The 26600-nt window shown below is 34.4% G+C and overlaps 1 protein-coding gene across 3 annotated transcripts in view; it reads left to right on the plus strand.

Annotated features, from left to right (window-relative positions):
* Positions 1–26600, plus strand: part of LOC106670423 (RNA-binding protein Musashi homolog 2-like) — a 393099-nt gene that overhangs the window by 305031 nt on the left and 61468 nt on the right. The window contains exons 1-2 of one of the 3 annotated variants that reach the window (XM_014400747.2): positions 12894–13001; positions 16505–16578. In XM_014400747.2, the coding sequence (XP_014256233.1) occupies positions 12939–13001; positions 16505–16578 (137 nt within the window). In that variant the 5' untranslated portion in view covers positions 12894–12938. Of the gene's footprint in view, positions 1–12893; positions 13002–14936; positions 15323–16504; positions 16579–26600 lie in introns of those variants that run through there. The other 2 variants (XM_014400750.2, XM_014400751.2) reach the window with 2 other exon arrangements.

Genomic DNA, 26600 nt, shown 5'->3' on the forward strand with positions numbered 1-26600 from the left:
TTGTCTGTCGTGTTGAAAGTGGGAACGATTTTATTGAGTTTGAGCCCTGAAGATGATCTCAATAAAGATCGAAACGTTGGCACGATAAAGAAAATGTTTTTCTAAAACCTACGTCACACCAGACGGCATGTCATGATCTCCAAATAATGATCATTCCTGATGATGAATTTACGTAATGGGGTACGAGTCTACCCAGGCATTTAACCCCTCGGGTCTTGGTCACCCACCCTGCATAATATAATATATGAATTCACGTTGCAGCTGTTGGCGTACATCTCAGTTAATTTTAAAAAATTCCCTGACCATTTTTGCGCCGTGGTAATTATTGTGATGTTGGGCTGAAAAAAGCCATATGGCGGTTTGGTAACATAGCTCATTTAGCTCACAAATAAGCAATAGAATGGAAAAACCATCTTCAAATGGACGCAGATACGTTTAGTGAGTTCCTAGAATTGATCACACCTCATGATCACCAAAAATATCGTCAAACACTGCTACGTTCAGAACGGATGTCAACCGCTGAGTGTTTGGCCAAGAAATTTCGCTCTTGACGGATTTGTTCAAACTGTTTCTACACCTAGTCAATACGTGCCTTCTACCGTTGACATATTTATAGATATCCGGCCAGCGCGGCTTTTAAAAACGAGTTAATTTTTTTTATAGAAATAATTCGTAAATTTAAATGTTTTTGAATGTGAAAAAGAATAAACGCCATACGAAAAACGGCGGCATTTTCCCCACCCCAGTTTCCCAACTTTCCTTTGTTGTCATTCAACAATGCCCGAGTTTAAACAGGGTTGGTAAACTGTCAACAGTTCCAGGAACGTTTCTTGCAATTGTCCCTTTTTCCTTTCTTCTTCACCGTATCATTTCATTCCGGTGTTCTTTTACTTTGTCAAAGATGTTAGTGTACATGCAAACTCGAGCATTAAGCGTATAATGCGAAATCTTGTTCGCGAGTTATATCTAACGGAGACAACCACTATTTTGCGGACAGATAGTTACTAGCGCTAAGCCCAACCGGCTGCGAGATAAAGTTTCAACTATAATAAATTTAAGTGATCTTGTCTAGTCAAACAGCAGGCATGAGTACATCCTTGTACTTGTACGTTTAACCTTATTATATGCCTGACAAAACTTCTGGGTAAAAGTGTGTAATGTATTGTGGAATTTTTGAATTCACAGAATTACAGCTCACTGATATTTTATATATCCAAGTGTTTCTATCTATCCTACATATCTCTCTCTCTCTCTCTCTCTCTCTCTCTCTCTGTCTCTGTCTCTGTCTGTCTCTCTCTCTCTCTCTCTCTCTCTCCCACACACACACACACATACTCCCCTTCATTTTTTCTCTTTCTCTGTTATATCGCTCTCTTTCTCTCTCTTTCTTTCACTTGTGCTTCATTCAACCTCACGCAGTTACTCTCTCTCTCTGTCTCTCTCTCTCTCTCTCACACACACACACACACACACACACACACACACACATACTCCCCTTCATTTTTTCTCTTTCTCTGGTATATCGCTCTCTTTCTCTCTCTTTCTTTCACTTGTGCTTCATTCAACCTCACGCAGTTACTCTTTCTCTCTCTTTCTTTCACTTGTGCTTCATTCAACCTCACGCAGTTACNTCTCTCTCTCTCTCTCTCTCTCTCTCTCTCTCTGTCTCTCTCTCTCTCTCTCTCTCTCTCTCTCTCACACACACACACACACACACACACACATACTCCCCTTCATTTTTTCTTTTTCTCTGTTATATCACTCTCTTTCTCTCTCTCTTTCTTTCACTTTGTTCTTCATTCACTCACGCAGTTACTCTCTCTCTCTCTCTCTCTCTCTCTCTCTCTCTCTCTCTCTCTCTCTCTCTTTCTCTCTCTCGCTCTCTCTTTCTCTTTCTTTCTCTCTCTCTTCTCTTAGTAAGTACACACTAATAAAACAATATGATGTATTGTTAACATGGGAAAACTATGCAAACCAAGGCGGTATTAAATTTAATTTCCCGGTCTCTATTTAGCTACTTAGCAATCTACGATTAATAAACTTTGTCAAACGAAGTTTATGTAAAAGCCGGTGTACTCAAAGCAATAGATTCATAAGTTAGCTTATGAAATAATCCTACCAAACAACAATGACACTGAGGAAACCAGTGGGTATTAGAACGGGGTATTTTCCTGAAAACGTTATATTAACTAATTTCTATTAATGTAAAATAGTATTCTTTCAATATATTTCTAATTGTTAAATTAGTTAATCGTTTAATTTTTTAAAAAGATGAAGCATTATGTAATTTGCGCGGGAACAATAACTTTGAAGATTTTCCTGATCAGCCTGATACATATTTGATTTTTATAATTTTGTACTAAAGAATCAAAAAGGCTTATTTATTTATTGACTACCTAAATTTACACAGATTTTACATAGATTACATATATATTTCACTTGCCTGCGTCCCGCAATCTTCAGACTGTGTTGTCGCACTTATACAAGCATAGTATTTATTTTATCGTCTTTCTAACCTTATTGGATGCATAAGTAAGTAAATTTATAGTTTTTATCTATTATATTAATTTTCAGCTCTGCACTAACCTTGATTTTAACTTTTTCATTTCCTTTAAATAGTAAAATGGAAAATCAGGGAGATACAACACGACCTTTTGAAAATGTCTACAGACTTATGACTGTACTCAGAAGTCAGGGATCAACTGCGGATCAGTCCGATAAATCTGAGCATCATTTGTTTTGACACGTATGCATAGAATATCATAGAATCAGAATTCCAACCGCGGAAATATTATGGAAGTTTTGAATTCCACATGGCAAAGGCAGAAGTTGGAATAGAATGCTAATCGGATATGACAAAGCTCTACAAAAGATAATACACGAATATTCTATTATTCTGGTAATTATCACTACCCATGATATTTAGGGCCATCATCATACATTCCTTAAGTTTCTAAGTATAACAAGAGATTATGGGTGGGAAGAGTCGGAAAGCGGACGGGATGTGAAACTTGTTTTGTAGTTAAAAGCCTTTTCCTGATAGCAGAACTTCTGACTTCTAGACTTTCTAGACTCTAGTAATGGCAAATAGAAAAAATAACACTCTTCTTCCTCGGCCCTTTGCAACACCCCTCACAGGGAGAAATAATAATACAAAGCCTCAACCAATATCTCGTTGTGCACCGATGAATGTTAATCTTAAAACTATTTTCTCAAAAAATAAAAAAATTAGTTCTCACGTCTTCAAAGAATATACGCACTTTATCTAAGTCACTCATTTTTATGTTAATTAATAGTAACACAATATTCTGTTCCTATCATGTTAAGTTTAGTACCATACTAATTGTGTTATTTTGCAGATTAAATTATTACATACGCATATACATGTACTATTTAAATATACCTGTACTGTCTTCATTTGTTTGCTATAAACCTGCATATTATAATTTTATGGATGGATGAAATCATAGATAATGCTTTTTTAAGCAAAGAAAAACAGTCAGCCTTCATCAAATTTTATTTAGGCCCGTTGCACCAAGTTGGTTTAAATAAACTAAGTTCAGTGCTAAACTGAGTTCAACTCCAAAACTGGCGGTTTTCAATTTGTCTAGAACCGAGTTCAAACGATCCTGGTTCAAGTTGTACCTGTTAAAGGCGTGTTCTCGCGATTCAACTTTTAATGTTTTTGTTCACACATTTCAATAAAAATGTATCAACTTTTGATTTGAAAACAATCGATCTTTCTTATAAAATATTTATATTTCTTTGACGATCGAACTCAACGAATTTTATCTCACTTATGTATTTTATACTTATCAAGTCGTGTCTTATTAGGCCGAGAGGTTCATAAATCATAAATTTTGTTCCAAAAATGTTAATTTTGCAATATTGGATCGCGTAATTTCGATTTCTTCGACAATAGAATTAAATCATTTTCCTTCTAATTTATATTTTTATTTTATATGCATATTATATTATAAGTCGTTGATTACAAAGGATGCTTATGAATCATACAAGTTTTAGCGAAATTTTTCATTGCAGTATAAATGTGAACAGCCTTTATGCCAAATGAGTTACATAGCATTTTCTGGTAATCCGAGGAAAATATTCAAATAATATTCCAATAATATTGGCATCACACTTCAATCCATTTGAAGGTCATTTTTGTTTATTTAACTATTTTATGAACAAAGAAAAAACACATAAAAAACTAGTTTGACTAAATTCAAACAAAAAAAGTTAAAGCATGAGAACGTAACAGTATAAAATCATAAAACTGTTCGATACTGAACGAAATTTCATTTGAATAAAAGATAAAAAAATAACCAAATGAATGATAATTTTTACAAATAAATTTAGATGTACAGCACAAGACGACGATTTCCTTGAATTGTTAGATAAAAATAGTAACAAAGGAAAAAATTTTAGAGCCAGACAAGATCATTTTCGCGAATGAGACAATGTTAGATTCTTCAATACATTCAAACTGTCAACAAAACCTTCTCCGACATATTCGACGAATGAAAAATTAAGTACAAACAGAAAAATACTGAATACTAATGAGTCCACGTTAAGTGGAACAATAACCTATGTCGACAATAAATGATCTCTAGGTATAACCGTACAAAGAGGCTACAATCACTGAAATCAGTTCTACCAAGTTCTGGTTGAACTAGGATCTGTTGAACGGTGGTCCCTTGCAGATGGTGCAACGCTCCCTTCTCTGAACTTGGTTCAAATTATGAAAGACGTTCCAGTGAACCCGACTTTAACGGTGATAGGTGCAACGGTCATTACATTACAGAAACTTATAGATTCAAACATAGTTCTTTTCCGAGTTAATTGGCAGTGGAAAGAGATCTACGACCTAGTCCTTATTCCTTGATCTTAATCCTTGTTTTGTTTTTTTAAAGGAAATATACTCTAGTAGTTATTATTCCAGATTGTACATGCTGTGAACTTAATGCTTATTTCAAACTTGCGTATTTACATCTTTTAGGTCATAAAATGATTTATGGTTAAATCAACTTCTTCAGGATATTAATTTGTTTTGCATTTTAGTCGTACTTAATTGCTAACTAAACAACATTGAATTTATTTGTGTTTGCTTTCATTTTCTTCCGCATTTGTTTAATTAATTGCTTACAGATTTGTTTTAAGGATTCGGGGAAATATTTGTTATGAATGCTTACAGTCTAGTAACGTAAAATATAAGTTTGAATAGCCGGTAATTATAGGCAAAATATAAAAAAATTAGGAGGTAAATGAGTAATTAATTAAATGACTGAGCTAAAGTTAAACGAAAATCAAATCGATACCAATTAGAAGTTTCATGATTAAACAACCATTAAATATTGACATTATGTTAGTGGAAAATGTAAAAAAAAATGTTTTAAATAGTCGTTTTAAGCAAAAAATCACACACAAGAAAATGATTTTCTTGAATAAAACTTGTAAACGTAGATTTTGAACGTACTCATGCTTTAATGATAAAAATTGTATTTAATCAAAATTGTATTTAAATTAAACAAAAGACAATAAATTCATTTAAAAATACTATTTTTAAAAAATTGAATGCTTATTTCGTATACTGTAACAGACCGAGATCAAAATTCATGACTAAAAAATCGATCTAAAACTAATTTAAATTAACTTTATCTACTTTAAACACAAATATCTACAGTACTGCTTTTGGGTGCTTTAAGTTGATAATATAGGTTATACGATGGACTATAACCGAGGTGCGCTTGCTTGGTTTGAGTGATTCGAAAGAAAACATATTTATGTTTATTTAAATAACCAATGTGTTTTTTAGTTGGTTGTTTAATAATTGGAATCGTGAGGAGGGGCGAAGAATGAGCTAATTTAGAAAAACACCTTTTTCATTTTTTCCGATGTTTCGACTTTTATTCAGGTCATCTTCAGGGCCTGGGTGACATCACAAAACATATGTCGATTGGAAAAATTACAATGCAGAAGTATACTTGTATATTTATGTCTGTATTGTAATTTTTCCAATCGATAAAAGTTTTTCAATTGCCCTGAAGATGACCCGAACAAAGGCCGGAACGTCGGCAAAAAAAATCGATAAAGGTGTTTTTCTAAACTACCTCATTCTTGTCCGCACCTCACGAATCCAACAAAATAATTTAAATATATAACTTTTTTTTTCAAAGAATACATATTAATAAAAACTCTAATATTATTACATTATTAATTAATAAAAATGTGCACAACGCTTCTCTACCGAAGATATTTCATTTGCAAGGCGAGGCTACAGACGAATTTTGACGTATTCTACTATCACCACTCATCCAAAATAAAGTAAACATTTTACAATATAACACATAAAATACATAATTATTTATAAATGTTTATTTTACTATGAGATTCCATCTTCAGTATTAGCCCAAACAATAACATAATGAATCATGCTGTCCGGTATTTCACAATGCTTGACTAACAATGGTAGGCTATGAACTTGGGATCACCGATTTTTAAGATTTTTTTTGTACTACTAGGTCGAAAAAATTGGTGTCCTCCAATTGGTCCTAGGAGCCAAGAGAAAAATAGTTTAAGTAATGTACGTGATTTTTATTCTACCTTTGTTGTGCATGTGTTTAAAGGTTATTATTTAACAGTCTACTCTGTTTCTTGGTAAAATATATGGATTTTTGACATAATCGTTAACTTATTACAAAAGAAAAACCCAATAAACAAAAACATACGATAACGCTTCTTGCCCAAAATATGAGCAATTGCTGACTTGTTTTTTGTTTATATATTTATTATTTTCCTTCCGGCTTAGTACTGACCACGCCAGAGTCGGAATACAAACCGAGTGGCGTTTCTGCTCCGTAAATAACCGAATTTTATTTTTCCCCTTCATGGCATTCACTCCTCACGAGGACGGAGGGTGTGAGTCAGTGGCCAAATAAAAAGTCACTCAAGTGTAGGCCAGATGTTCAAACGCGCTCTTACCTCCGGGTAAACATAGCCCGAGCATTCCAGATCTGTCAGTGCTGATTAGTGTGACCCGGCGGCTACTTAATAACTTTTCAACTTTCAACCGGTGCGCCGGTAAATCTGCATTTGTTTAAATGGCATAATCTGCAGTGTCGTTACAATCGCTTGACCTATCTAATCAAACAAAATTATTGCTTAGAAATATAACAAAGTACATTTCTTTACTTCAAGGGCAGAGTATTTTAAAGCATGAATACATTACTATCTATTTCAATTTATTTATTTATTAAGACTGGACTAAAATACTAGTCCAACTAATATTTTTACTCAGTTCACCAGTTTCGTGGTCCGCTTGATCAATTAATATTTTTACATTGATAATTTATCCTTTTTAGTAAATTGCTTTGCAACGATCCGGATGTCGAGCTTTTAGCTCATAATCAGGTTGAAGAAGTTCTACAACCACGTCTCTCCACCACGTGTATCTCCAGAGTCGCGGTTGTAGAACTCCTTCAACCTGATGATGAGCTAAAAGCTCGAAATCCGGATCGTTGCAAAACAACTTACTGTGAGTAGGAACTATCGTTTTAAAAAGGATTGAACACCGCACTCACTCCATCATTCATCATTTCTATTGATAATTTATTATACACACAGAAATTTAGGTTTTACCCGATGATGTCCTTAGTCGAGGTATTAAGTTTGTAAAGTTCGGTCGTCTCACAGGGTGCCGTTGTTCTTGTAGCCGTCTCACTTCGTTATTCTGATGCCTTTAGAAACGAGATTTATGCATTTGGGTATATTGCGTGACCAAAGTTAAGATGCCTGGAATCCTCAGGTCCCAATGAATATCTTTATTTCTTGCATATCAATGAGCATCCAACGGTGTTCCCTTAGTACTTTTTTTAAAATTTTTGTAACAGAGCTATATTACTCTTGTTGGCACAACCAATCCAATCATCCATAGATCCAGATCGGTTTAAGGATGGTTATAAATGAGGATTTTGTTCCGAATTGTCAGTTAATCCGATTCAAGATCTGGAGCTTCTTCCAAAAACCAATAAAATTGTGTATATTTAAAACCTAGTTCTGTTAACTAGGCCAACCTAGTTTTGCCTTTTTTTAAATATGCGCCCTATTTCAGTTTAGAATCTAGCGTCATACGTAGATCCTTTGCAGTATTTTGTGTCGATTCTATTTTTCTGTATGTATTGATTGAAGTGTCTGTAATTTTTCTGTTTATAGTATTAAACTGCACATACTGATATTGATTTATTTTAAATTTCCAATTTTTTGTCCGGTCAAATCTGTCCAATTGGTTAGTTTTCTGTTGGTGACAGGTTACTGGTGTAAAGCAAATATAAAAATGGTCCTAGGACGCTTCCCTGCAGAACACCTGCCTTCATTACCAAAAGTTCTTCTCACTACACTCGAAATTGTTTCTCTGAAAGGTAGGAGAGAAGAATTTATTTGTACATAGTTGAAAGGATTTCTTTTGCTATTTTTAAGTTTATGAATAAAACCTATTTGCCAGACTTTACAAAAGATATGTCCAGATTTCCAGAAAGATGTGGGAATAGATGTTTCTCTTCTAAAGTTCTCAGTATTATATTAATTCTACAATAAAACAGTATTAGAAGTAAATAAATAAAAACATTAGGTAAAATAAAAACACATTGTTCATTAAGCAGCGGCGTATTTAGCCGAAGGTCGTGGGTTCGAATCCCGCTTGTGACACTGACTTTATATATCAACCAAAACCTTAATTAATTGAAAACAATTTATTTGGACTGAAACCTAATAAAATTGTTCATTAATTTTTTGTGAGGCTTCTTTTTATTATATTTATTTATTAAAAATTGCCCTCTTCAGTGCAAGTATTTACATTATATATCTGGTGATACCATGACAATGTGCCAATGTATTCATCCCGGAATAAGTTAATTTGTGTATTTTCAACTCTGTGAAAGACGTGCAGAGTTTATTTTGTTTACTTTGATTGTTGACTTTTGAAGAAATGACAATTGAAAGAAGTTTTATTTTCACATCGTCAATGCGGAAAGATGATTTTCCTGTTTTCTCATCCTCGTTTATCACACAGTTAATTACGCGAAGCTATATTTCATCATTTATTTGTATTTCACCTATTTGACTGAGAAATCAGTGAATTTAAAGAACTTTCGAAGTTGCAGTTTTATAGAACAAACATTATGAACTTCCTGTTCTTAAATCATAAACAAAAAAGGGAAAACTTCCAAAGACTTCATTTTTTTATTAGAGCATTAGATATAACATTTAAATAGAATAATACTGTATATTCATGTGATTTTCTACTAAAGAAATGACTAAGGACAGATTAAAAAATACTACACTGTTTGGAATGAGGTTTAAGAAGATTATAACTAATCCTTCACGACCTAGTTTCTAAAAAATATTCTTAGAACATGAGATTAGTAACTAATTTTGATTAACGTGGAACAATTTTGTTATTTTATTATGACACATTTTTAAGAAATATATTTGAAGTTAAAATGTACTTCCGATATGAAGTACATTAAGTATGTTATTGCAAGTAATAACATTTATTATTTATAATTTTCCCTTTCGACATTCTTCTGTATCTTTCGGCTATGTTCAAGACGTTAACAAATAAAACATTCAAAGGCGTTAAATACGAAACGCAAGTTGAGCACTTGGAGAGAAATAGTTCGAAAAAAAATATATAATTTGTCACTCGGATAACGACGGAAATTTCTGACCCAAGATTCCGTGATGTATCACACTTCAGGGACCCCCTCATCCCTTCGCAACTGGCAGGGTTGCCAAGTCGCCGCACCATCAAAAGGCCTCAAGAGGGAAATCTGAAGGTGATATACAAGAAGGGTACACATTTAAAAATATTTTTAAAAAACACAGATCGGTAAGACGGTTTTTACATCTCGCTTAATCCGTGTAAATTAAGAACAATAAACGATTAAAAAATACATAATATACAGACTAATTATGGCCAATCTGATGTCAATACGCATTAAATTAAATCCAAGAGAATAGATCTAACATGGACAATCGACGGACGAGGGATCCCAGATCTCAATAAAACTTATTTTCTTTATGATACTAGGCCGAAAAAGATTAGGCTCGTGCCGGAGCGTTTTTGCTAAAGCTTTGCTTAGAGTAGAGAGAAAAATATTGTATTCCATGTATTTCAAGATTATTAAAATCAGGGGATTTTTTAAATCTGGGATATTCAAATAATAAGCAGGATCGTATTAAATGAGATTAAATATATCAAAAGTTTTAAAAACCGTAAAAGACGTTACCAATAAAGTAGGTCAAAGTAATTTTTTAATGAAAAAATCGGCTTTATATTAAGCGCCATTTAAAGTACAATTTTTTATATCAAACAAAAAATAGACATTTTTGTTTGTATTCGCTTGGGTCAATTTTTTCTCGCCGATCTGGTGTTCCATTTAATAACAATTACTTTTAAACTAATTAACTTACTAATTAAGAAACAATAACTACTTTCAGCCTAAATAAATAAATTTTGGTTTTTGATTGGTCGTAAGTGGGAAAATACAGTTGTAATCAACAAAACTCAACATCTTAACCCAAATAACTTATAACGTGTGTGAGGTGTTTAGTGACCAACTTACAACTTTTTAACTTAGCCTTTTTTAACCGTAATTATAAGGAGACAACGCTGAAAAAATTATTAATAACGGACAAACAATCATCATTTACCACGTTAATAATAATTAATTAATCTTTTTATGTAAGGTATTGGTTGAAATAATAAAGTTAGCGTCACGAGCGGGATTCGAACACACGACCTTCGGCTAAATAAGCATTGCTCTAACCACTTGAGCTGTAGTGACTTCGATCCACTCGGACACCAACCTCCCATCCGAACCTACCTTTCGAATTTTCCCTCCTTTTTGCCATTTTTCAATGAGGGTTCGAATCCCGCCCGTGACACTAACTTTTTCATTTCAACTAATACCTTACAAAAAGATTAATTAATTGAAAGAAGTTATTTGGTCAATCAGACCACGAAATATAATGAAGTTAATATTAATATTTTTTAATGGCGAAGAAACATGATTGAAAAATATAATATATTTAAGCAACTTCCTTTAAATTTGTGTGGACGATTTTTAACCCTGCACCGTATTCAACGCTTTAAAAAAAAATATAAAAACTTTGCAAAAAATCTATACTCACCACGTTAATACACCCGAAATAGTTCAAAAATGGCAAAGAAAAGACTAGATTTTCATAAAAAAATTATGTATTTGAGCTAGTTTATTTTTTTATGTCACCTTTTAACCCTGATTTTAACTATGCAACACTAAACAAATAATTACAAACAACTGGCAAGGAAGTGTACATTCACCACATTAATACAGCGAAAATAGTTCAAAAAAATTGTGGCGAAAAAACAAGATTGTTAAAAAAAAATCATTTTTAATCATCTTTGTTTTGCATTTCAACGTTTTTTACGTATAATTTTTTAAGTATAATAAAGATAATGCATAGAACACACGTATTATTGCCAACTAACAAAAAAAAAACGCTACATTCACTACGTTAATTCGGCTGAGATAGGTAAAAATGATATTAAAAAAACTAAATTTTAAACAAAAAATAGTTTATGTAAACAACATTTTTTCCTTGTTAACATTCATTTGTCGTTGATTATACAATGCTACAAACAGTTCAAAAAATGAAAAAAGTAAGTCAAAATTTTTAACAATAAAAAATTTAATCTATTTTTAACTAGTCTTTTTCATTCATTTTAAATTTTGCATTTCAATACATTATTAACACCAATTATAACTAACAGACCAAACCAGACAGATTAAAACAGACCAAGGTTTTTTCCCAAATAATGGGCAAAATTGATACCAACTGACAATACAGCCAAAGTTCATGGAAAAGAAAAGGAAAGATTTTTAACACAAAAAATTGACAAAAAGTATTCATTCACTACTTTAATCGAAACAAAATAATTTCAAAATTTGAGAAGTAAACAGTCTACATTTTTAACAAAAATTCTATACTTTAAAAACTTCATTTTTTTTGCAAAACAGAAAAAATCTAGAGTTATAACTAATGTTGTCTATACTATTTTAGAGAAAATTACTATTTATTATTTTACTTCCTTTTCATCGATTATAACTGTAAAATGCCTTAAACAAACAAATTTTTTATAAGAACCTGCCAAAAAGCACGTATATTTAATACAATTAATGATCATTATACACTCTTTTATTTTTTTATTGCTTCCCTAAGTCTAGTAATAAATACAGACACAAGTGGGTTTGTAATATTTTACCCGGTTTTTAACCAATAGTCCATTACGCTTTCTGAAAGCTGAAGTTTGTTTTTTTATCGGACTGGTTTTCAACTTTCTATTCATTGCCACAGAACGAGAGTGATTGATTGGCACGTTTATGCAGTATTAAATTTTCCTTTGTCCTTACATTTATACATATTTTTTAACAGGTTGTCGCATATATAAAACCCTTATTATTGCATTAAGTGATAAACTTGCAATTTTGTATTTGATAATCGTTGAAATTTTATTCCAGTTGACAGTATACGAAAACTTATATCAAACTCTCTCATCTTTCTTATTTTATTATATAAATAGTTTTTGACTTGTTTTAGTCGTTTTTAGTTGCAAAATTTGAAAACACGTGTAAGAAACAATGTGTGGTGTACATTACAATAAACATTAAATTAATTTATCCTAGTAACTGAAATGTTAAGATTCTATTTATTTGAACTTTAACTTTACTTTGAACTTTGTAATGATGCATATCTCGTGGTCTGTAAAATCGTAATTTGAAATGCCTAAATACGTATTCTCTCTCTCGTAAATTGAAATTTTGAGACGGTGTATAATATGTTGTGGGTAAATTTTATCATTACGCTTTCATCTATGAGCTTACGGCTGGAATGTGAAAATGGCGCAAAAGCGATCCAAAGGAGCAAATAGATCAAACAACCTACAAACGAGGCTAAACCAGGTTTGGTGTACAAAAAAATATACATAGCTATGTAAAATAAGTTAATGTAAAAAGTCTGTTGAACCGAGGGTACACAGCAGGACGACTGGGCGAATAGTCCAACAAAAGAAAAACAAAATTTTAAACAAAAAAATATATATTTAATTAACTTCTTTTTTATGCCAATTTTTTTACCCTGCGCACTACGTACGCGTTTTAAAAAATTATAAAAATCTGACAAAAAAATTTATATTCTCCATTAATACGGCCAAAACAGTTTAAAATAATGGCAAAGAAACAACTAGTTTTAACAAAAAATTAACTGTTTAAAGAAGTTTATTTCTTTGCATTGTGCCAACAATTTTTTTACTCTAATTTTAACTATGCAACACTAAACAAATGATTTTTAACAGCTGGCAAAAAAATCTATATTCACCACATTAAAACAGCTAAAATAGTTCAAAAATTGCAAAGAAAAAACGGCTCGATTTTTAATAAAAGCATTATAAATTGAAGGAAGTTAATTTTTTGTATATCAACAATTTTTTAACTCTGATTATAACTACGAAACGCTAAACAAATAAATGTAAACAGCTGGCAAAAAATCTGTGTTCACCACATTAATACAGCCAATATAGTTTAAAAAAAATGGCAAAGAAACGACCGTAGTTTTAACAAAAAATTAACTGTTTAAAAAAGTTTATTTCTTTTCATAGGCCAAAACTTTTTTAACCCTAATTATAACTATGCAACTCTAAATAAATAATCATAAACAACTAGAAAAAATCTATATTCACCACATTAAAACAGCTAAAACAATTCAAAAAATGGCAAAGAAACGGATAGATTTTTATTAAAAGCATTATAAATTGAAGGAAGTTAATTTTTTTTGTATATCAACAATTTTTTAACTCTGATTATAACTACGAAACGCTAAACAAATAAATGTAAACAGCTGGCAAAAAATCTATGTTCACCACATTAATACAGCCAATATAGTTCAAAAAGTGGCAAAGAAACGGCTAGATTTTTATTAAAAGCATTATAAATTGAAGGAAGTTAATTTTTTTTGTATATCAACAATTTTTTAACTCTGATTATTAATACGAAACGCTAAACAAATAAATGTAAACAGCTGGCAAAAAATTTATGTTCATCACATTAATACAGCCAATATAGTTCAAAAAAATGGCAAAGAAACGACTTGATTTTTAACAAAAAGTTAACTAAGCAAGTTTATTTCTTTGCATGTCAACACTTTTTTAACCCTAATTACAACTATGCAATACTAAACAAATAATTCACTACATTAACACAGTCAAAATACTTCATTAAATTGTAAAGAAAGGACTAGATTTTCAACAACAAAAACTATGAGTTTAACCAAGTCAGTTTTTTTGTATGTCAATACTAATTATAACTCTCAATTAATTAATCTTTTTATGCAAGGTTTTGGTCGAAATGAAAAAGGTTCCAGCGGATTCGAACCCGAGCCGAAGGTCGTGATTGAAAGAAGTTATTTGGTCAATAGACCGCTAAATATAATGGACTGATTATAACTGCTACACTAAACAAATAATTATAAACAACTGGCAAAAAATCTATGTTCACCACATTAATACAGCCAAAATATTTAAAAAAATGACGAAAAATCTAGCTGAAATACATTATTTCTCTATCTCTCGTAAATTGAAACTTTAATACAGTGTATACTTTTTTCTGGGTAACGCTTTCATCCATGAGCTTTCGCCTGAAATATGAAAATGACGCGAAAGAAGTCCAAAGGAGCAAACAGACCCAAAAACCCTATAAACGAGGCTAAACCAGCTTTGGTGTAGAAAGAAATGAAAGGTCTTTTGATCCGAGGGTGCACTGCAGGAAGACTGGGCGAATTACATAAGTCTCGCTTCTGCCCCTACTTCGCCATCCTCTAAGCTACCCCGGGGGTGGGGAGTCGCCGCCAACGCCAGTCGTCCTCAGACCTTCGCAGGGTACCTTTCGACGATCCTCGGCCGGAAATACATGTGATTTCTACCCGTTGTGTTTTGCCGCAGTTCGGCCCAGTGTTTTGTGAGATCTGTGATCGAGTTTCGAAAGGCGTGAATCAAAGGGGCTCGACGACCCGAAGACCGATTCGCATTTCATCTCGTTTTCCTCCTAAGAAACGTGCAAATTCGGCTCTTTTACCCGTGAAGAAAATAACTTTTTCGGAGTTCTGTTTAATTACTTTTGTTGTTAAAACTCCCAGTACCGATTTCCATTTTTTTCGATTCGGACCTTTTGGAAGGAATTTACAAGTGGACAGCCGTTGCTAAGCGACAGACGGCCAACAAAATTTTCAGGTTGGGAAATTTTTTATGAGCTCCTTTCTTGCTCCGACATAATTTTCATTATTTAATCTGTTGACGTAAACCGGCGTAAATGAAATCGGATCAAATTTTAACTCGACCGCTAAGATTTCTCGTCCGGTTCATTTCCCCAGCGATATTATAAATTTTGCATTTAAAAATATAAATTAATAATAAAACAGCTTTACTCGAAACGTTATTCTACGATTAAAGTCCCTCGACACCCTTCAAAAAGTAAGTTTCAGCGACGGTTTGAACAGTACCGAACTTTTTCCGACGAGCACGTGGTTCATTCTTCCACACCGTACGCGCATCAAATTAAACTAATGGCAAAAGAAGGGAAAAAACACTCGGAAAATTGTTTTTCAACCGGTTTTCCTAACGACTTTCCTGAAATTACAATTTTCCGAAACAGTCTTGTGACCTACCTTTTACTTTAAAAACTTAATAACAACCCATTAGCAATATGGAATTTTTAGGAGATAACAGGATAACTCAAAAACAACAAACTTCTGAATATGACATAATAATAAATAAATATCGTTTATATTCTGTAAATAAATTATTGCGAAATAGGTTCGTCATTTGCTTAAATGAAAGATTTCCTGTGGCCTTAGTTACCTACATACCGTACAGCAACGGTAAGCTGACTGAAATGATCAAAAACGACAATTGTTACCTTCAAGTTAGAGTTTTTAAGGATCAATTTTAAACAACTTCAATTTTATCCAAGGAGAGGAAAATTTACATATCAGGTTGGATAACGGACTAGATCCAAAACAGCTGCATTGTTCTTTCGTCGTTTCTGATCTTGGTTTTATTTTATCCGTGCTGTTGACGTCCAAGCTAAATTAAATCACCTAGACGTAAACAATAATTCTGGCTACATTGATACTTTGATAAACCAAGGAAGTAACATAAAAACTCTATTTATCCAGAAGATTTTTATCTGAAGTTTAATAAAATATATTTCGTTTTGTCGTGCTTTTGTCTTCAGGTATACGCGAACCTATAGAGCAAAGATTTTTAAAACCCTTTGGTAAATTCTTATAAACCTTTTACCACTTCAAACCGTACCTCACGGGCAGGTCGGAGTTGAAGGCAGGGTCTAGAAACGTTTTTACGTGCCCTCTCTACCTGGTTCTGTTTTGTACTGAAATATTCTTTTCGTTCCAGGTCCCAAGGATTTACAAAGGAGTGAAACTGTCCGCCACACTGTATACCCAAACGGCTCTTAGGTTGCCCACCACGTAAGTATTTTTTTTTTTTTTTTTTTTTTTGACAATTTAGTCTTCAGCGCTGTTTAAAGACATTAGAGAATTTTTGTATTTAAGAATGATGCTTGAGCAGAAAGCCTCAGCCTTCGCTCTGGCGAACCCTGGGTTAAAGCACAACGGCCTTCTCGACTGGATATGGATTTTCTAAACGAGGACGATATTTATTATGAATTTTTTCCGAACCGAGTATTTTTTTATAATTAATTGATATTGGGGCAAATGAGCAGCTAGGAGACTCATTAATTTGTGACCCTCTCCGGGATGTTCGGGTGTCTTCACACCGGAGCTACTCGGGACAGCTGCTTTGGTCGGATGCAGCTTTGCTCTCGGTCTGTTGAGCCTAAAATAAATTTATATTGGAGTTTCTGTTGCTTAATATTTACCCCGAGAAGATTATTATATTAGACAAATTAACAATTATTTTAACTAAAACTACGACCAGTTTATAGTTGAACGCTCTTCATTCCATTCTAGAGTTACCTATTGTGAAGCATGATTTGTGCTAGAACGTGCTCGCACGACACGAAAACATAATAGAGGCATCTCTGATGTAATCAATCACTGGTGCCATTGTTTGTGTAGTTCCGGTTGAGTGTATTCAAAAATGTTATTCTGTACGACTTGCAGTTTAGCTGATGATCGTCCTGCATGTTGTTCAATAGAACTTGTTACAAATGCACATGCTAACCTTTAAGTTAACCCCCTTTGTTTTAAGGAAATAGGCAGAGGTTTGTTGGAAAATTCGAATGATGATAAGAGGTTCGAGAAATGTTTTTTTCTCGATGCGGACCGTCTGCCAATGGGTCGACGAGTGAAACTATTCTGCATCGAGATAAGAGCCGGCCGGCCTTTAGTCTGTGGATGGGGGACTTTCCCTTCTGCATGACATCATTTGGGGCTTGCTCTTGAACTTGATTCGGTTTTCCTTTCGTTCGATACCGCCGTGCTTCGCCGGGGTATAGCCGACGCGCCGCACTTCACGTGACCGAGAGCCGGATTTGGGCTTAAAAATTAACGGCACGGCACGAACGAGTTGTAAATAACGGCTCCCCCTTTTTCATGTGATTTATCTCGTCCTGGGCCGCGGCGATTTGTAATTCCTAGGAGATTCACATCTCCAGGCCTGTTCGTAACGGCCCGGTACGGCAGCTGTCGTACCCGGGATAAATATCACAATTTAAAAATGCCATGTGGGAATTATCTCCTATGCAAATGCGGATAATTCCAGACTAGGAATTCATTTCGACCCGTTAATGTTCAATGTTGAATGCAAACACGACTCTACACCTGCTGTGATTCATGCTTTAACTGAAGCAACTTAATATATATTCTTTCAGTTAATTAATCTTTGTGTAAGGTGTTAGTTAAGATAAAAAGCCAGTGTCAAGAGCGGGATTCGAACCCCACGACCTTCGGCTAAATACGCCGCTGCTCTACCACTTGAGCTATCGTGACCTCGATCCACTCGGACATCAACTTCCTATCTCAACCACACCTTTTGAGTTTTCCCTCCTTTTTGCCATTTTTTATCTCATACCTTTCATAAAAATTAATTAATTGAAAGAAGTTATTTGGCCAATCGGACCACGAAATCTAATGGATTTAACATATATTACAAAAATAACATATAAATGTTGTTTAAAAATCTTTGAAATAACACAAAAATCTCAAAAAAATCCTCTTGACTTGTCCATTACTTATGCAAGATAAACCTAAAAAAATTCACAGGTTTTTTTAAAGATATTTTTTTCCAACTAAAGAAATATAATGAGTAAAAATGCAACTCACCCCTAAAATATAATTAGCTTAAAATTAAGGCCATTTACCAGCCAATTGAACATATCCGGGCCATAAACCGAACCCATTGTTTGAAGGTGACAATTTTCGTACTTTTTTTGTACTAAATGGGGGGAAACAAAAACTCATCACTGTTGATACACGAGTTAATAATGTTTCATCTATCCGACTGTAATTTGTAAAATTTTAATTTTAAGGTTTTTTTCAACACATTGTAATACTTTTAATAATCTCTCTTTGATCATTACACATTGTTCAAAGTTCACCTTTTAATGTAACTGGAAATTACTTTACAAGGTACGCTTGTTTCAAAACGCCCATTTTCCTGCTCGCTCTTTTTGAGCGAAAAAATTTAAATTAAGATAGTAAAATAATGGATGCATGTTATATTGACCATGCCAATACTGCCGCGTCGTTAATGTACAAAAGAAAGCCAGAAAAGTACGGAACATTTTGTCGTATGCTCTGATTTTATAAGAGGGGAAGAACGATAAGAATTGTCTAGATTTCAAATCTGTTGTTCATCAATCAGAACGATAGCAACCGGAGAAAGGTTTTTAACCATCGAAACGCCCGGTACCCACAAAGCGGCCAGTGAAAGCGTATTTTCCTTCTTCTTTTTTTCTTTTTATTGGCAGCCGCTAGGCCAAAGAAAGTGGGTCGATCACGATCTGCAAACTCCACGTCTGTTGGTTTACTCTTGATACGATTCGCCGGGAAATGGGATCGTTAAGTTGACGTGATGACAATTACGACGAAATTGCCGTTAGCCAAATAGCTTAGCATCATAAACGGCCCGAATTCTATTGTTCCTCCTTTAATGCGATTGTCTTCAAAACTCCACAACCTTGACTTTGGAGAAGTGTGATTTTGTTTGGGCTGTGGATTAATGGATCCGACCTGAGTAGATGGCGCCTTTTAACGACATCAACCTGTAGCTTGCAAACACGGTCTCAGATGTGTTTACATCTAAACCACCTTATAGACTTGTCAGTTTGCTCGGAGACCATTAATTACAATACAATTTTAAAGGGATTGGACGGAACAAATTAATTCAATCGTTCTTTCTTTTTTCGTCTTAAACAGCTTCCAGTTGATCGCCTTCTAAAGAAGGGCGCGAACTTGGCAACTGACCTTTACAACCCTAATCAGATGGAGAAAGATCGATAGGATCTTCCCTTCCCAAACGGTCCACATCGGCTACTCTACTGCAGAAACGTGACTCTACTTCTCCAGGCTCTGCGTCATGAAGACTATTTTCGGATCCCACCCCGAAAACAAACTGCTCGTATGTTTCTTTTTTTTCGATCGAGATCACCCACTCCCTACAATGACGAGTTGTCAGAATAAAAGGACCTACTACACAGCTGAAACATTTTATCTCGTGTGTTACAAGAAATGAAACTGTTCTTCTTGTCTTTACGGATTACGAGATATGTGTTGATGTCACTTATGAAAACTAAGTCATCTAGCAAAGTTTGGAACATTTTTTCAACTGAAGACGAATAATATGTAAAGTGACTAGTTAACCGATCATTCTCTCAACTTATATTCCCACTTTCTTGGTCTGTAGATAAATTGGTTCGGGGTTTTTCTTCCCCTTGTAAACTAGATTTACTCCACCAAAAGGCCTAGACCTGATCCGTTAAAGACGACGACAGATTAAGATAAAAACGAAACCTTTCACCTTTCCCGAACCTATGCAAGAGACCCGATCAAACGGGAATCACACACCCACCTACGATGATGGCGAAACACGCCCGACAAACCTAAAAGCGGGGATCGCAAAGGAGCAAACTACAGGTTCGCCTATCCAGCAGACCTCAAAATGATACCTCAGAACATTAACGCTGTCTCTTACCTGATCTGGTCCATCGAATCATAGTGTGATAATCAGAAGGCACGGGCAAAAGGCGTCTTTTCCAAATTCGCGGAAAGACGATCTTCGAACGGTGTGTAGGAGACGAGATTGGTCGGAGGCGGCAATTTTGTTTTCACTCCTTTGATCAAAAACCAACTTGTAGTTTATTTCCCAGTTTTTACTGCAAAATCTCTGGTCAGTAATTAGTAGAGCCTTAGCTTTGTGTTTGTTGTCTTACCTAGATGGATCGTTTCTTAAGAGAAATTAAGGTTTCATCCTTTATTGTGGGAGCTTTTATATTGAGCTTCTTCTTTGTGTAAGAGGTATGTAATAGACAGTGTCACGAGCGGGATTCGAACCCACGACCTTCGGCTAAATACGCCGCTGCTCTACCATTTGAGCTATCGTGACCTCGATCCACTCGGACATCAACTTCCTATCTCATCCCCACCTTTTGAATTTTCCCTCCTTTTTGCCATTTTTTATCTCAACCAATACCTTTCATAAAGATCAATTAATTTAAAAAAGTTAATTGGTCAATCGGACCACGAACTGTAGTAGGTATGTAATAGGTTTTCTTAAAGTTTATATTAAACCCTTTTCCTCTCCATTCTCTCATACGGTCTCTCTCTGCATATTTTTACAATTCAATTTTTGCATGTAGTTTGACAGTGTCCTCAAATTTCCCTTTTATGATTGTTACCAGGTCATCTGCGTAGGAATTGTGTGTCTTCCACAGAAACCTTTATTTATATTGTCAGAACTGAAAATAATGGGGTCCAAAAAACAACAGTCCTTTTCTTTCTTGACATTGATTGTTGGCATGTCGATTTTGAGTCGATTGAAGCCTAATGATTTATTTTAGGTATCCACATAAAACAAAACTTCTTGACATTTCATTTATAATTTGAACGTTTACATAATTCCTTAATTTCACCGAATTAGCAGATAGGATGAAATTTTAATGACCATCGTTGACGTACATCGTGATCTAGTGGCATCATAAGTGTTCGGCAATATGCCAAGCTTTGTTATTCAAATAAAGACTACAGTTTATTCTTTATTGGTTTAGTTTGTAACTAGTGTTTTGTTCATCCTATGTAAAATACGAATAAAATAACACTTTAATGTGATTGATTGTTGTCCAACTAACTTAGCACCATCTAGACTCGGGAAAGTCGGATACTCTCAGGAAGGTCAACTGCAAAAGATTTTTATCGTTAAAAACGTTTCACGTCATTGGTCTTGAATAACCCGGTTTTTATCTTTATAAACGTCCCAAACGTTTCTCTTTGTAGGAAGGGTAGATGTTTTATTGCAGACATAACAGACAACCCACCTGGCAGCCCTCAAAGCTTGCCAAGGGTTGCCTCCCTTTATCCAACTATTTAAAACCTGTGTGAAATTTCTATTACAAAAATTGTATGTAACATTAACATTTTTTTTGGTTATTGGCATTACTTAAATTTACACGTGGATATTGTCGTGTAATAGGTAACTTTGACAATACAATCGGATTGATGGCATCGTTTTTAATCATAGCATTCATTGTCAACAATGCACAATACACTTACTCAGATTTTTATCATTCTTAATTTACTTTCCATTATATCAGATTAAGAAAATTAAAATCGTTTATAACAGGCAAATTGTTTTCTTGTTTAATTAATAAAGTGATGTTTGTTTAAACGTGTTTTCCCTGGAGGTCGATAAATATTTTTAACAGCTTACAATTCGGGAATATTTCATGTATTCCTCTTGATGCGTTCTGTAGGACGTCGTGCCAATCCGTATGTCATGTGCTATATCTATTATCTGCTTTTCCATGCGAATTTTCTCTACCATAAAAGCGAACGGGGCAGATTCTCGAGAGTCAGAAGAAATCCCGATACGTACTCAACTTGGCCACAGTATTTTCCGCTTTCTAGAAAAATATCGACAGCTGCTTCCGCCTCGTTCGAAGGCCGTTTCTGAAAAAGGTTTTCAAAGCGAGACCATGCTTTATTAGGGCTGTGGAAGGGTTGCTAAGCGACGACGACTCTCCCTTCTTAGCAACCCCTCCGACTTCAAATGAATACCTCCGGAAGGTTGACCGATTCAAATAATTACGCCAACGATTTTTCCGCTGTGTTGTTATACCCGTAGCTGATTTATATATGGAAAAGAGAAAAAAGAATATGTATAACATGTGTCCTTCATTTTCAAGTTTAGTTCAGTCTAGTACGTAAACCTAAACGGAAGATCAAACTATTGTAACAGTTTTAAATATCTAAAAATTCATGGCCACGCAAGGAATCTAGAAATAGTTAAAAGTATCTAAAATTAGGAATGGGTGGATGTATTTTTATCCCTTGATTGTTTTTTCAGGGGGTTGCTATTGCATTTAAGAGCTATTGCATCATCTGGTCTGTACTTACATTTTCTACTACTTTCTCGGTTGTTTTGTCCCAAAAAGTTATACTGTAGAGAATTATAGTTGGTTCATTCACCACTTTGCAGGATGTAAATCGTGTAGATTAATGCTGATCTTTCTCAGATGAGCAATATCGGAGTTTCTTCCTGTTAGATTTGTTGCTTCAAGTTATTTCAAATGAGATGCTAAATGAGTGATTCTCATTGTTTTTGTGCTCTCGCCTCATCGTCTGTATGGATAGTATGGATCCATATCCCTCAGAAGTTTTGGGACCTATGAGCGTCTGGCAGTTCCTTTTCTTCTATCTGATGGTCCTTTCCCTCAATATCAAGCAGATCCCGAAGTAAGTCCGGGTACTGTCAGAGGTCTGGCACATGGTTTGTTTGCCTCTGCATGTCTCAGAACCCAAACAAATAATTGAAAAGGATGGTTCTACTCACAAACTGGGTTTGCAGTGATCCGGGTTTTGAGCAGTAATCAGTAATCATCAGAGATGCAGATTGTGTTGTGTGTCACAGTGTTAGAATCTACCATAACCCAATATTGTGATATTTTTCCATGTGGCCTGCGCGGTGATGAACCGGTGGTGATTACCGGATGATTTTGACCAATCACTGACGATGCGAAGTGCCGAAACGCATCTGACAGACCAAACTAGCGAGTATAGCACATAAATTGATCAGTTACAACCAAATAAACTGACTCTGTTCAGCTTTAACGTATTTAGATACTAGTTAGTTACTAAAATACGTGAACTTATTTAATTTGGTCTCTTAATTCAAAATCTTCGAGTTAGCAATCAAGATTGTATAAAACTAGTTAACTATTAGAATTGATTGGACCCCGTTAAGAATTTATTTTACTTAAGACTTAATTTTAATATTAGAGGGTTTATAATAGTTTCCAAAATTAAAACATTTATTTATACCAATAAATCTTTTCATGGCGAACGCAAGAAAACTAGAAATAGTTAAACGCCACTAAAATTAGGAATTGGCGGACTTATTTTTAACCTTTAGAAATGAAATATTTCCGACATAAATAGCTAGTCTTTGATAATTATTTAAAATTAACTTTTTTCTCTTTCCTTCTCGGCTTCCACATTCGGACAATTTAATTATTTGTTTTTACCGGTGAATGTGTGTGTTGTTTGTATATTCCATCCGAACAAGACATAAAATATTATTTATAATAGGAATGACCCATCCTAATTCTGTGTTATTTGTTCAGTTTGAACTGTTTTTTCTCTCACAATGATGTTGTCAAATATAAGACTATAGGAAAAATGTGTTCGAGTTATTATAAAATGATCTTGTTTGTATTTTACTGTTGAGATAACAAAACGTTCGAATAGGTCAGTTTTCTTTCTATAGTGCCACTAATTGGCAATTACTGCTATAATGCTAAACAAAAAGCCCCCAAGCGGTTTACCAGCTACTTTGTAATTAATTATCTACTTTTATCGGGTTTTGTTTACTTCTTGTACGATAAACTAATATTCAGAATAATATTGCACTGCATAATATCGGGGTTGTAATGTTGAAACGTTTGATACGGTTCTTTAAAATTGTAATCACATACGAGGTTTACATGAAGAATTAATTTCATTTTCCCGCTGGTGATATAATGGTAAATGATGGAATGATATAACTCCCTTATGCATTCAACTAAGCATATTCCTTTTTTTAGTTAAATGTGTAAATATGAAAAAATGATGTGATAATGACAAAACCATTGAACCAATGTGATTACTACGTACACATATTTCTGGTTTAGTACCTCAAGGCGTAGGCTTTGATCAGCCGTCTAATTTTCTGCTACATATGATGACAAAATTGATCATCGTTGGTCCGCCTGTCTTCACTGAAGAGAAGAAAGAGGAAGAGAAAGACAAGAGTGAGATAGACATAGATCGACAAAAAGACAGTACGAGCGTGGTCGATACTTCTAATACTGAAAATAGATAGCTAGATTGGACGAGAGGGTGGTACAGTTACAGAAATCGAATAAAGGAAGAAAGTGCGAGCGTTAGAGAGATAGTTTGGTAACCCACAGATGGATAAAATACACTGACAGGCAAAAAATTCATTTGTAATATACTTTGATTTGTATTTGTTTTTATATATTAATGAAAGTTTCACGTTTTTTAACAAATTAAAAAAACGATCGACAGATAAAATTTGTTTTAAATTTTTAATTAACATTTCAATATCGCGTATTTCCTCCTGCTTTAATTAAATCTCGAAGAAGCCTCGGCAAACACTCTACCAGTCTAGAAATGTCTCTTTGCTGGAGGTTAGCCCATTCTTCACAAAGAGTCCTTTCAAGTTCGTCTTTTGAGGTTATCTCATAAATGTTCGATGGGGTTCAAGTCTGGAGAACGGGCTGACTATTAGGCTAAGACCCTGATGTTATGCTGTTGAAGGTACACCTTTGTATTATGCGAGCGAAAGTGGACGGGCATTATCGTGCATTAGAATAATAATTCCATCGAGGATAGGCTCGCATGATGTACCAAAATTTCATCCACGTAGCGAGTGGCCGTCAAAGACCGTCCACGAACAACAACCAACTCAGTGAGTTTGATATTCCAGCCCACACCATCACTGAAAAACGTAGAAAAGGTTGGCTCTTGGAAATATTACAGACTTCGCACCTTTCATTTCGCCTTCTCCACACTCTTTCACTCCCATCTGGAGGTCGTAAAGCAAATGAACATCTGTAAATAGTATAGCAGACCAATCGTCCAAAGACCAATAGCTGTGTTCTCGAGAAAATGGAGCCGTGCAACTCTGTGTTCTGGTCAATTCTGGTCCTCTAACAGGGCAAAGCCATCAGTCTATACTGATTTCATCTTCTTCGAGCAGTGCGTTCAAGAATTTGGTGACCTCGAACTTCTGGAGCTGATGAATCGCTTGAACAACAGTTGTAAGGTGCCGGTTTCGCAAAATTTTCAAAGTAAAAAAAAACTGTCATCTTAAGCTTCCTTAGGGCGACCAAACCCGGGCCTTTTATGATAGGACCCAGTTTCTCCAAAACGGCGTCTCCAGTGTTTCGTATGGAACTCTGATAGCAATAGCCGCATACCTGATGGAACGTCCATTATCAATAAGTGCCACACCACGCGCAACATCCACAGCACTAAGTGGCATTTTTAAGTTTAAAAATTGAAATTAAGAAAAGGAAGATGAAAAATAAACAGTTTATTGCTTCAGAATTCAAATGAGACTGAATAAACAGTTTAAATTCCTTAAAAAGTAAACATTGAAAAACACTTTATCCTTGTTTTGGATTAAGGATGTTTACCTTTAATTGATATTCCCAATTTAAAACATAGTATAAACAAATATTTATTGGTAAAAATAATGAGACAAATGAAGGGTAGAATTTTCTTTTATCGAGAAAATGAAAAAAAAAAACAATTGGGCGGATTTTTTTGCCTGTCAGTGTAGATATAGAGTGCGTGAGATGGATAGGCAGATAAAGATAGTTCGATGAAATCCTAAATAGAGAGATAGATAGATAGATAGATAGAGAGAGAGAGAGAGAGAGAGAGAGAGAGAGAGAGAGAGAGAGAGTGAGAGAGAGAGTGAGTAAATGTATGAATACGACGTACGTGTGGGCATTTATATTGTAAAAACCATGTCCATATCCAGAAACAAAAAATCGGGCACGTAATGGTTTAATATAGCTACTTAGAATTCTTAATGTAAGTAGAGGAATCTTGGAGTTTGGTTATATTTGAATTACGACACCGCCGAGTTTTATAAAATTAGACATTCCTTCTTTTTTTAGTTTTGGGTCCCGCTTAAATATGTCCTGAAGTGATTAGGACTGTTAATAATCATAATCCCGGCATACGCCCGTGCTAGAAATCGTCCGAGCGAAAAAGAAATATATTACTTCGTATTTCGGTAACGGGAG

Source organism: Cimex lectularius, unplaced genomic scaffold (genome assembly GCF_000648675.2).
Source record: "Cimex lectularius strain Harlan isolate CLEC.00 unplaced genomic scaffold, Clec_2.1 scaffold103, whole genome shotgun sequence".
Classification (NCBI taxonomy): domain Eukaryota; kingdom Metazoa; phylum Arthropoda; class Insecta; order Hemiptera; family Cimicidae; genus Cimex; species Cimex lectularius.